The 12,849-nt window shown below is 44.1% G+C and overlaps 1 protein-coding gene across 1 annotated transcript in view; it reads left to right on the top strand.

Moving 5' to 3' along the window:
- Positions 1-6,838: 6,838 nt before the first annotated feature.
- The window catches only part of ADAMTS2 (ADAM metallopeptidase with thrombospondin type 1 motif 2), a 171,592-nt gene continuing 165,581 nt past the window's right edge, over positions 6,839-12,849 (top strand). Inside the window, exons 1-2 of the mRNA XM_029962947.1 lie at positions 6,839-6,866; positions 6,992-7,353. Coding sequence (XP_029818807.1) covers positions 6,839-6,866; positions 6,992-7,353 — 390 coding nt within the window. The remainder of the gene's footprint in view (positions 6,867-6,991; positions 7,354-12,849) is intronic.

The following is a 12,849-nucleotide window of genomic DNA, read 5'->3' as shown; positions in this document are numbered from 1 at the left end:
CAACAGTGGGTGAATCAGTAAAAATGAGTGGTGTGGTTTTTCTGGAGGGTGAAGAAATCTGCATGGCTGAAATGCTTCTGAGACAATTTCTTTCTAGCAGAACAATTTGTGAGTACGGTTGGTTGAAACTGCTCCATCGAAATTGTTTCTCAACAATAATAGTATGTTGACTAGAAACATGCTTTTCCTCCAGAAATGTGTCTTCTGGAAGATGTTGATCCTTCTCTTTTTAAAAAGTCACAATGCCCAAAGCCAACATATTTCGGCTGAACTTGCTAAATATTTTTCAGGGAAAATGATGTATAGCTAGATTTGCACTGGGAAAAAAAATCCCAAACCCTTGATTAGGGCCTAGTTCATCTAAACTTCCTTTGTAGGTAAAGCAGAGAGGAAAAGTGATTTCCAAGAGAGTGACAGATCTTAGGGCCATCAGACTTTTATTCTGTCTCCAGAATTGCACACATCTGAACTTAGTGGCTCGCCCAAATTTGTGGCATAATAAGATGTTAGATAAGGTCTGTCTTTCTGTCAGGATGGAAGCATGTTGACAGGCAGGATAGGAATGCTTCATTGTCACTCCCTGTGTACCTGATGTTTCTGAGATTTCAGACCTTAGGAGAGTTATTTTGGCACCAGATTAACATGAACAATATAATGAAGGGTAGAACAGTATTGAAAAGTGTTTGGTTCACTCAGTGTCTCTAGTTTCTCCCCTCGAAATAGGTATCTCATAAAATGGAAAGGAACTGGTTAGTAGCAAATGAGAATTCTTCAAGAGGGAAATCAAATGTCCCAGTACTAATTAGTTGAAATTAAGATCATTCAAATATTTATATAGGGAAGGCAAGTATTCCGGGAACATGCTGGGATAAATCACACGGCTGGAATATTAATAGCCAGGCAATAAATCTGCACAGGAAGAATCAAGGTGAAAATGTAGGGGAGGGACTGTACTATTTATCAAAACACAATTATGCCAGCAGGTAAATACAGATAGTTAGTGAAAGAAGTGGTAACAATAAAACTTTATGTGTTATGCTGACAGAGAAGGGGAATTAAGGGGAAAATGTTAAGGGGAATTAGGATGGAACATCTACCATGGGTCACAAAATCAGGACAAAGTGACTGAACCAAATAATGAAGGTGCTGAAGGAAACTTGGATCCATCCCCCCAGTTCTGCTACTTCCTTCCCTGGATCTGAGTGCAAACTCCCGTGTGTACAGTTCAGGTGCAAGGCTGTGGTCAGGCAGAAGCTCTGGGCCAGAGCAGAAGGAATTTGAACCTGTGTTATCAACGTGTATAGACCCAAGAATGTGCCCACAGCTGGTCCCTGTGTGATCAGCATCTGGCAAATTAATCTCTTGGCCTGTCCTTTTTAGTGCCTCAGGCTGCAGGTATCCCAGCAGTGACACACAGATCGAGGTTGGGAGGAGCCTCTACTGCTCTGTTCCACCTTGGAAGACTGCACATCTGCATCTTAGACAGGTAAAGGGAGAGTGAAGTCTCGTAGTCCAACAGGGACAGACCTCAAAACATGTAACTCCTGAAGTCTTTTTGTCAAGTTCCTTAAGGCCCTGAAGTTCCGTAGCATGTCCCGCGCTGCCCCTGGCTTGGCAGAGTCATCCAAGTCTCCTAAGGAGTCTGGGCACTTTGAGCATGCCTAGGAAGGGCTGAGGAGCTGGTCTTCATAAATCTCAGGATGGGCAGGCAGAGGGCATGCCCCTCTTTTATACGTTCAATCAATAGTTTGCTGTTGAAGGCAGGATTTTATTAGTTACCAATCATAGATTTTAATGTTTAAAATCATAGATTTTAATGTTTTGTATTATTACCTAATTTCTTACTTCAGAAATCAAAGTGACTAACCTGGGTACTACTGCTTTAATTTAGTTTCTTGTCACTTTACTTACCTTAGAATATTTCTTTGGTACCTTTTAAAAAAGGGAGTGGAAGTGAAATTAATAACAGGAGCTTGATAATTTGGTAATTTATTAATTGTTACATTGGTCTATTTTTTGTGTGATGGATTGTTTCATTACTGTGCTAAAGTAAAGGGGAGGAAAGGCAGGACTTCTCCAGTTTTAATTACTGCTCTTTAGCATGCACTGCTTCAAAATCAGCATTAAATACATACTTTTTTTTCTAGGTAGTATATCATAGTGCCACGTAATGGCAAAAGGGTTCAAACAATATGAAGCCTGGAAATGCCAAGTGTGAAGGAAATGAACTGGCACCCTATTTTAATTTTAATTCTTTTTTATTAAGCTTTATAATGTTGCATAGCCACAAAGTATGCATAGCAGTTAAAGGTGAGAGCAAAGACAATCATCTGCATGAGAAACATAGTGCAGGTAACACACAGTCCTTGTGCAGACAGGTACCACATTCTCCATCAGGAGGCCAGGATTGAGAACTCTTCTTCTGGGAACCTCTAGCCTGAGAACTTGGACTACTTTGTGTCATGAAGGCTGTAAGCAGCCTCTAAGTCACCTACTCAGGTGATGATGTGCCCTCAGCAGAAGGCACAGTGCTGCAGCCCAGCATCTCCCCTCACAGCCCCCCTAATGTAAGGAAAAGAGTGATTTTCCCTTGAAAACAGCGAGGTCTTAGAAATTTCAAATGCAAGGTTTCTCATTGCAGCGAGCAGTTATAAGTGTGGTATTTTGAACACCTTCACAGCAGTGGTTGAAGATTTAAGCTTAGGATCTTTTCATTTTCCTAAGCAAAATTAAATGTCGTGAGAACATCTCCAAGGGAAGGTCTGGCTGCAGTTTTTGCAGACGTACCCTAGCTGGAACAGGAACAGATAGCACAAACTTGGTGAGGACTAGAAGATCTGTAAATCCAAGTAAATGCTCTGTCAATCTGTGCTGAACTTCACATCGGTTCAGTTACAGGGCTGTTTGTACCTCAGCTTGTTTAAAGCTGCTTTGGGTATTTCAACATAAGCTGCTAGAACACTTTTCCTTCAGCCTGGGTACTCATTCAGGACACACAGAGGACCGTTTCCTCCTTTCTATATACCTGTATCCAGTGAAGGCAAACATCTGTGTGATTGTAGTCGTGGCTGGCAGCAGCCCAGCTGTGCCCTCAGATCAAACTCAGATAGTGCACAGTTGCACTATTTAGTCCTCCTCCCTTCATTCCAATAAATAAATATGACCTTACTTCATTCACATCAATTAATTTAGAGGTTCATGGACTATAAGTAATACAGCAGTCCTTGCATTTCACATTGACTTTTTCTAGTTAATTCTAAAAGGAATTGAAACATCTTGCTGGAGAGAGCCATGGCAAGGTCCTACCAAAGAAACCCAGGCCACAACCTCGACTGCCTGTGTCAAGAGTTCTAGTCCAGGAAATGGGGAAGAACTAGTTTTGATGAGGATATTTCCCTGAATTTCTCTGCTATAATGGTGTAAGAGCAGGGAGGTAAGAACTCTTTGAATTTCACTCCTCTAGGCTCTGTGGTGGTTGGCATGCTCTGGACCACCTTCTCAGGATCAAACATGGATCCATTTTTCCTCTTGAAGGATAATGGACCCATTGCTGTGCCATGTGGCACATTCTCAGTTGGTCTAAAAACTGGTACTGGGAATCTATTGCAGAAAATCTTGGCTCTGCTCAAGTCAATGGCAAAACTCTCACTAACTTCAGTGGGGGATCAGGATTTATTCCAGCGACTTCAGTGGAAGCACAGATTTTAACAACGGCATATTTGGCTCCATTGTTTGACACTTGTTCTCAGTTTAGTTTTGTTTAACGTTTTAAAGAAGGTTGTAAAACAGTCCCTCCAAGCCCTGGAGCCCACAGAGTTTTGTCCACGTATGATAAGGTAACAAATGTGCACATAGGACTTGGTTTCTGTATAGAAATAAACCACATGAAGGCAGTGACTGCTTCTTTTTGTTTATACCATTACTCTGCAGTACAGCTGTTATCCATATTAAAGCATGTTTTCTAACCTCCGGTATTTTCAAGAGTAAAAATCCATCTTAATTAGCAGAAGTATTGGCTGGATTGTTTTGTGTTTCTATAACCTACTCTGTGTCCTTGTTTTTTTCTGGATACATGATGTACAAATAAGAACTTTGATTTCAGATATAGAGGACCATCCCCTCTCCCTTTCAAGTTTATATGCAGAAGTTATTTCAATTTGAGCAGGATGGGATGGATGGAACATAAAAAAGCCACATCATCAGCTTAAAATACAAGTCCAATAAAAATGAAGTTGGAACTTTACCAGCTGTGTACTGATGGAAGTATATGAGATTTTAAGTAAGAGAAGCTGCTCAATATGGACTCAAACCCAAAAGAAAACAAAAAAATGAGCCAACAGAAAACCAAACCAAAAGGAAGAACTGGGAGAAGCCTGGTGCAGATAGCAAACCCAAACAGAGGTCATTTGAAATGATAAGTAAAGGGATGTTTGAATGCAATGTACAAACTGATCTTCTTCATTATTCAGAATAATCTTTCCCATTTTATTCTTAACCTAAAAAGTGGGAAAACCAAACCAGAACTTCAAACCAAGCAAGCAGAAATCAGGTGCTGCCATAACTGACCAGAGCTGGGGTCCATAAAACCTCATCATGGGCAGTGAGCAGACTGGCTCGCTGTTATTTTATTTCTATACCCTTCACCTGTGTCCATAATGTAGGGATGGAAGGTAATAACTGGACCTTTAGTCAAAAAGGAGCAAGAATAGTCAAGGATACTCAGGAAAATTCCTTGGCAGAGGACCAGCTTCCCTCAGGAAGCCATTGCATGCGGATTTCCAGAGGGGTATACACATGCAGGTACGGTGTGAATCAGCCAGTGGCAGGTAAGGCCATGGGGCTGGCAGGGCCAGTGGGAGCACGAGAAGGGCTGATAGGATTCTGCAAGGTTGAAGAGTAAAGTGATGAAAGCAGCAGATGATCCAAGTAATGAAACAGCTGAGTAAATACATACATTATCTGAAGGGAATAAGCGATATGGCATTTATCCTGGCCATATGGAAACAAATATAACTTGTTTTTTTCCATAAAGGCCACTCTTGATTCTTTAATAATTTTAAAAAATCTTCTTCTATATCATTTTAAAAAATGTTCTCTTATATCTTATTTATAGTATTCCTAAACACTTTCAGGGTCTATCTCTCTAATTGCAGATATTTAATATAAGATGGCTTTGCAGCAAGTAATTTCAGTCTTATTAGCTAATAGTCCAAACAATTTTTCGTGTGAAATGGCTGCTTAGAGTTAATTTATGGGATCAGATAATGATCTCTGATTGTTGCTTGCCTCTGCTGATGGCACTTTTTCCATTTGGGTCTTTGCTGTCAACTGGAAACCAAGACTCCAACAAAACTCGCATCGAGGTGCTCTAAGTTTCCCTTATCTGTCTCTGGTGTTCCTTGAGCACCAGTGGATGCACAGCCGGGAGCCGGGACGGAGCAGCCCCCGGAGCTCGACACGCTGCCCCAACGCCCGGGGGTCCCGAGCTCGGCACGGGGGCGTTTCCTTTTTGCCTCAAAAACCGCCTTCTGTCAAGTCCCGTCCCCGCCGCCGGCCCCGTCCCGGAGCGGGGGGAGCGGCGGGCGTGGCCGGCCGGGGACAGCCCGGCGGGGGCCGGTGCGGGGCTGCCCCGGCGGGGCGGGCGGTCCCGGCCCCGCTCCCCGCGGCCCGTCCCCGCTCCCCGCGGCAGCCCGGCTCGCCGTGTGGCAAGCGCCCTCTGTCAATCAGCCTGACTTCACTCGCACGCCCTGTGCTTCCAGTACTATAACCCCGCCGCCTCCTGGTGTCCTCTTCGCTGCGAGCCGGGAGCGCGGCGCACCTGCCGCTGCGGCTGCGGCTGGCGAATGCCGAACGGGCGGCGGGGCCGCGGGGCAGCGCTGAGCGGCGCGAGCGGGGCTGCCGCACTGCCCGCCCCGGCTGCGGGCCAGCCCGGGCGCCGGCCCCCGCCCGGGCGGGGCCGCCGCGATGGACCCTCCGCGCGGGCATCGCCTGCGTCCCTGCTTCTGCTGCGCGCTCTGCCCTGCCCGCGCGGCGCCTGCGCGCGCCCGGCGGACAGAGGTAGGTCTCCGCCGGGACGCCCCTCTCGGGGCTGGCTCGCCTTTGCCCGGTGGCCCGCCAGCCCGCCCGTCCCAAGTCGCGGCTTCGTCGCCCCGCGGCTTTCCGCTCCCTTGAACTTCTTCTGCGGCTACTTTTTGCCGGGTTTCCCGCTGTTTCCTGCAAGGGGCAGGCGGGGAGGGGAGCGGGAGAAGGGACGGGGCAGCGCCCGGCGGTGACAGCGCTTGCGCTCGCAGCCATTCCCGCGCCGCCCTGCCTGCCGCGCGAGCGGGTGAGCCCCCGGAGGGCAGGGCGCGGTGGCCTGGAGTTCCCGTGCGGGATGAGACACATGGCAGCTGTCTGCCTCCTCCCTCCTACCCGGCCATCCGCCTCCGTCCAAAACTCCCGGGTTCCCGCAGGACCGCTCCGATCCCTGCCCGTGGCGTTTCCCATTCACCGCCTCGACCCATCCCCGCCGCACCGGGGGTAGTTTGAGGGACGTGCCTTTTCCTTTGCAGACTTGCCACCTGCAAACCCAGCCCCTACCCCTGTCCCTCTGAGCAGTCCCGAGGCGGACCAGCGCCCTCGTCTTCAACTCTGTCCGCCCGGGTAGCCCCGAAGTCCCCGAGGCGACTGGGTCCCGGGCGGGGTGGGCTGGGGTGCGGGGTCCCGGGTGGGTGGCAAAGGGTAGCGGGACCTCGCTGCAAGGGCAGGAGTGCGGGGTCCCGGCGGGGTGGGGAGGCTCACGCTGCCGTCTGGTGTTTTGAGGAGCAAAAGGCAAGTTTGAATGAACTCTGCACACTCCATGCAGGTGAACGAAGTGCCTGCACAGAGTGCAGTGTCCATCTGCCTTATGTAAGTGTCTGCTGTGCTAATGAATAATGGAATAAAAATCCCGCGGCATCAGGATGTGTTTAGTTCTAGTATCTCTGTCCTCTCTTACTTTCTCCCTGTAAAGATTCGATTCTGAGGAATATAGAGGAGTACAGCCTTGTCATCCCCACCAGCACCGATTCAGAGGGCAGGTTCCTATCCCACCTGGTGTCAGGACCGCCAAAAGGACGTTTCAGGAGAGCAGTGGAGGACTTGCAACGTGAAGTAGCAAATGAGCAAATATTTTACAATGTCACTGTTTTTGGAAGAGAGTTTCACTTCAGGTTGCGGCCAAACTCGAGGCTCGTGGCCCCTGGAGCAACAGTTGAGTGGCAGGAGGACTCTGAGGAGACTCACATTGAACCTCTCTATGGGAATTGCCTCTATGTTGGGGATATCACTGACTTGCCAAATGCTTCAGTGGCTATCAGCAATTGCGATGGGCTGGTAAGTTACTTTTGTTATTATATCAAAGGTAATTATATTAATTTCCTACAGCCTTTAAATATAAAATGTGTGGACTGTCAGAAACTCACACCTCATATGGTAACTGTGAATGCAAATTAACTAATGTTCTCTTGTGTGGGAATAGCTGCGCTGCACCAGGCGCTGCTTTACAGACAGTGGCACTAGAAGTTTGAGCACATGCTCTGAGGTAGCTACTCTGGAACAGAGCAGCTGAAACCAGGATTTATGTTGATTTGTGGTAAAGTTGCTTGAGGTGTCTGATGCTCTGAAGCAGAGGACGAAATGGCAAGTTCTCGGCATCCTCGTCCACTTCGCACTTCCAGCCTGCAATGGGAAATGTTAGGAAGAGTTAATCCCAAATAATGGGCTGGACAGCCCTGGAAACAAGTTTCATAGGTAAAATATGGTTTTGCCTTGGAAAATTTTAATTTATTCTGAGTCTGTTTTCATGGATCTTTCACTTGGAGAGTTTCATTGCCTAATCAAGTGATTGATGGAAAGTTGCAGAAGAGTTTGAGTTTTATATGCAAAACAGCTCCCTGGGATATATTTTGCAAGGCTGTGTGTTTTAAAACTTGCTGCAGCTTCCTGTTCTGGAGTGCATGTTCAGCAGTCAGATTATCACTGTTTGTCCCTGACATCTTAAACTGTCATACTGTCATTTGAGCAGTAATTACTGCACAGTAATTTGTTTAGTGAGAAAAGAGCTATATTTTTTTATAATGAACAGCTTATCCAGCCAATATTTCCTTGCTATAGCCTTTAGAGTTCATAATTTTGAGATTGCTTAATTGTAATGCATTCTGTCTCTGCATAAAGGGCCAGTAGGAGTCAGTTGTATTTCTATTTATTTAGTCATAGGAAGTTGTTAGTTTGCTGTGCCAAGAAGATGACATGTATGGGGATAGTATGTTGGCTGCCTGAGAATGGAAGGGAATCAAATGCTTTTCCCCTTAGTCTTTCCTTCCCTGCGGTCTCTCTCAGCCATGTGCATTCCTGTTATGAGAAGCAGGTTTTAATGTTGCAGTTGTTTGATGTGGACAGCTGGCTGAGGGCAAGAGGAGCACCAGGACTGAGCAAGAAGAGCCGTTCAGAAAGCAGAGTGTGAGCCTGCAGTCCTGCCTCAGGGGGGCAGGCAGAAGTTCTGTGCTCTCCCCATACTTGGCACAGATCGTTTAGTGTAAAAGACAAAATTTACTTGCTCAAAAATTAATTGCTCTTTACTTTTAGAACTGAGGAGGAGCCAAAACTCTTCCTTGTTCATCTGTGCTGAAAGGTGGAGGAAGATCCTGTTGATGGCTGCTGCTTGCCTTGTGCTCTCCTCATCAACACAGGTGTTGACTGTAAGGGCAGTGGGGGAGCTTGTTCCTTCTTCCTTCTTGTGTTCACCTGAGTATGAACTCCTTATATTTAGAGAGTTATGATAAAATAGAACAGGGATTAAAGCCAAAGTATGGGTAAGACTCTAAAGGTCCAAGACCTCATGCTGCATGTGAAAATGACAAAGGGTTTATGAAATGCTGCTCTGTTTGAATTTTTAAGTAATTTCTCAAACACAAACAAATGAAGCCAGGTCTCAATTCAATGGCACTCACAATTGGCTGGAATTCAGAAAGATACCAAAAGAATTGTAGTTTTCAACCTGTGTGCACAGCCTGTGTGTCTGCCTTTTCCCAGCACTCCTGTTTCATTAGAGGAAGCAGGAGAGTTGGTCTGGGAGCTGCCACATTCCAATCTGGATGTAAGGCTGATTCTTTCATGGCACTACAACTTCTGTGGTTCTGCTAATACCTTTGGCAAAGGATTGCTGCTTCCTCCATGTATATCTACAAGGTAAATGCTGCAGGGCAGAGACATGTACTTTTTTGCCCAGGTCACTGAAGCCTTCCTGCAGGAAGCATTACCTCAATACCTTTAAGCATCTGGCAGTAATGATTTCCCTGAGATTGTGCAGTAAATCTGTTGTAGAACAACAAATTGAACTCCAATCCCTTGGGTACTATGTTCTGTCTCTACCCATTCCCTCCATCTCAGTTTCTTTCTTTCTTGTGGGGCAAGAATATAAAACAGATTGTCTATAGAATTACACAAACTCCAAGAAATTATACCAATGGTTCTCCAAAAGCCACTGCTCCATGGACAGCAATAATGAGCAAGTAACCCACTGAAGTTAATACTGCTCTTAACTGTCTCTTCATTTACTTTTTTATTTTTTGTGTTTGAAAGGAATATTGAAGAATCTTTGGAGTGATATATCACCAGCAAGACATTCTTAGAGACCACTGGGCTCTATGCTTTTCTCAGGTTTATTGGCATTTTGGATGTGAATTAAGACATGGACAAGGCTATTCTTAACTGGTTTTCTACATCAAGTTTTTGCCTCACACATAGTTTACTTCTGTGGAGGAATTCTGCAGTATTATGGATTTCTTTTTTTCAGTTACCTGACAATATACACACCATGGCCAGTGTGACATACCTCAAGTATTTCCACCTCTTTTTCCAGGTTACTCTGGAGACAGGGGTGGTGGAGCTGTCTGATAACTGAGTTGTCAACTGACAAGTCTTAGAGTTATTTGTTATAAACTTGTTTCTTTTAATTCCTAGTATTTTCTTGAAGTGTTTGCTTTTGAAGGTGGTTTGACATCTGTCTATGCTTCTGGTGGTCTTCCAGCTTTTGCATCAGACATCAGGGATGAAATCATACTGGAACTGAAGTTTCCTTCTTTGATCTTTACATTGCAAACTTTTGTTGATTGAATCTGGTTTAAGTCAGCGAATGCATCTGTTACCTTGCCAACTGATGTTATTTCCTCTGAACATCCTCTTTTTTTGCACTTCACTACCAACTGTGCCTTATTTTCCAATCTTTGTCAGTGAAAAGTCTGGCTGGTGGAACTGGTATTGCCAAATGAGAAGTTTTTGGAAGGCATTTACATGAAAATGTAAATTCTGTGAAGGAATTTTTGAACTGTACTATAAATTATGAAGGTTTGTTGCCCTGATTGAGGAGATACACAGTTAGTTTGGGTACTCATGGTTTTCTCTATCAGAACTCCATGACAAAATTAGTTTTATTGACCTAAAAATCAAATCTGAGACAGATGAAGAGAACAACTGAAGTGTGCAATCTAGATGTGTTTTCAGAGCTGAAATGGATCTTTACAAATCATTGGAAAGTTGAAGCTAATCAATAACTTTTTTAACAGCTCTCTGAATTATGAATGTGACTTTTACCATATTAAAAAAAAGTTTTGTGAAAGCTTTCCTACTTCAGATAAAAATGTTCTGGACACCTTGTTATCATCTTGGTCAGCCTGACAGCCTTCAAACTAGTTCTCCACTGAGTGAGCAGAACAATCATGGTCAGCTGTTTGTGGCCTGCAGGCTATTGTGGAAGGTATTGCACTTTGAGTATGTTCTTGGTCCTTGGCCAGATTCTTACTTGTGGATGCAGTTGGAGCATAAGGGAGCTGGCTGTCCTCTCCAAGGGTTGTGAAGGAGAAGTGGTTGGAGGCTCTGAAAAGTGCCATAAAAAAAAAAAATTAGAATTATGTTAATCCTTCCAGATTATTGCCTGAACTACGGGAACTCCCTTTCTTCATCTCAGCAGATGAACCTGCTATTGTAGACAAACTCTTTATACATGTGGATTTCTGATTTTTGATAAATATTTCTGCAGTGCTTGAGGCAGATGTGCCAAAAATATCTTCTTCAGGTTGACAGGATGGCAGTATTTGGTTGTGGAAATTCAGAGACATGAATTTCTCCCAGTCTCCTCAGAACATTTGCCGTTTGTGAGCTAGAATGTGTGAGCTTAGACACAAGCAGGTATAGGAGAAACACAATATTAACACCACGTCTGAAATGGATAAGGAACACGTGATTAAATTGGTCTGCAGTGCAGAGTCAGACTCACTGACAGGATCCTAGAAGACTGAGGATCACAGCTTCAGGATGAACAGCCAGTATGATCTAGCACCCATGGGAGCAAATGAAGGAACATCAGTTTCAGTAACAAAACAGGATGTCCTAGTTCTACTTCATTAGTATAATCCTCTTCCTTTTTTAAAAATTAAAAGATCAGCTGCCCAAAAATTTCACTGTATTATCATTAAAATGCGAAGTTGTTAGAAGTAGTTATATAGAAACTGAGTTTTTCAAGACGTCAGTGGTTGTGTGTTTTCTTAATAGCTGTCAGCATTACATGTCTGGAGGTACCAAGCCATAGTCACCTTATGAATAGAGTGGACTTGTTTCTTCTTATTTGGTGAACTAGGCATGGTTTGCTCTACAGCATTTCAGTCTTCACTGTGTGCTGTTATAACCCTCCCAAACTGTTTGAGAGAAGCCTGATGGCTGGCTGCTTGCCCAGATGCTGTTTCTTCTAGAAATGCTTGGGACACCAGCAGTGCTTTTTCAACTCATGCTCAATGCTAACAATATCTGTAGCCCTGGGCTGACCTGGGTGGGTTTGGGCTGATCCACTTGTTTTACTAACCAGTCATGGATCTTCAGGAACTGGCTGGTGCTTTGGCTGCTGTCAATGTAAGTGCATGTCTGTCAGTTGTCCCAAGAATTTGTTATATATTATTTGTATTAATAGTGTTGCCTATTTTAAATCAGAGAATAGATTTTTGTTTTCAGTTTTTATTTTACAGGGATGTATTCATATAATCTAATTTGTAAATTGTAAATGTAAAAGCTCAGGTTCAGGGTCAGTCAATGGTGCTTACTAAGAGCAGTTCCAATTACCCATGTCAAATACCCACCTTTCTCCTTCCTAAGGGAATATTTCCCCCCTCCATCCTGCAACCTTCCCTGCATTCCTGAAGATATTTAAAAACATTGTGAAGTCTATACTTATTTAGTAGTAGTCCTTCACTTTTAGAATGAGATTGAGCTCTTAGGAGTCATTGACTTTTAAGGTTATATTTTTATATACCTTCCTGACAGAGTTGCTTTCTTGGAACAGGCCACAAAGTTAAAGTTGAATATAACTCTCCTTAGGTGGAACATGTAATTTACCTGGGTAAGAGGGGGAAGGAGCTGCTCACAGCGAATACACCAGGAGAAGGCAAACATGCTTATATAACTGTTATTTTTCCTTTTAGACATCCATCTCCTGCTTTCATATGGATTTACAATTTAGTTTTGTTTCTTTTTTATCTGGTTTTTGGATTAAGCTGGTTTGTGATGTAGCAAAGAAGCAGAGCTTCAGGTAGCACAATATTATCTTCAAAGTCTGGTCAGGTTGAGTGTCTGACAGTTAAAACAGATGTCTGCTACAAATAATTCCAGTAATCCATTTTTTGTATGCTAAGTTCTTAGCATTTACATTGTGATCATGTTGCATGTATTTTTAGTATATTAAAATTTGGCATATATAATCTCTTAATTTGGGAGCATTTTCTTTGTAAATTAAACCAAAATCAAACCAAAGTTGCCATCTGTTTTTTTGGTGGTTTTTTTTTG

The sequence above is a fragment of the Manacus vitellinus genome, unplaced genomic scaffold (genome assembly GCF_001715985.3).
Source record: "Manacus vitellinus isolate BGI_N305 unplaced genomic scaffold, ASM171598v3 scaffold_51_pilon, whole genome shotgun sequence".
Lineage (NCBI taxonomy): Eukaryota > Metazoa > Chordata > Aves > Passeriformes > Pipridae > Manacus > Manacus vitellinus.
Note: the sequence above shows the minus strand (reverse complement) of the source record. Positions and strands in the feature narration are given on the sequence as shown.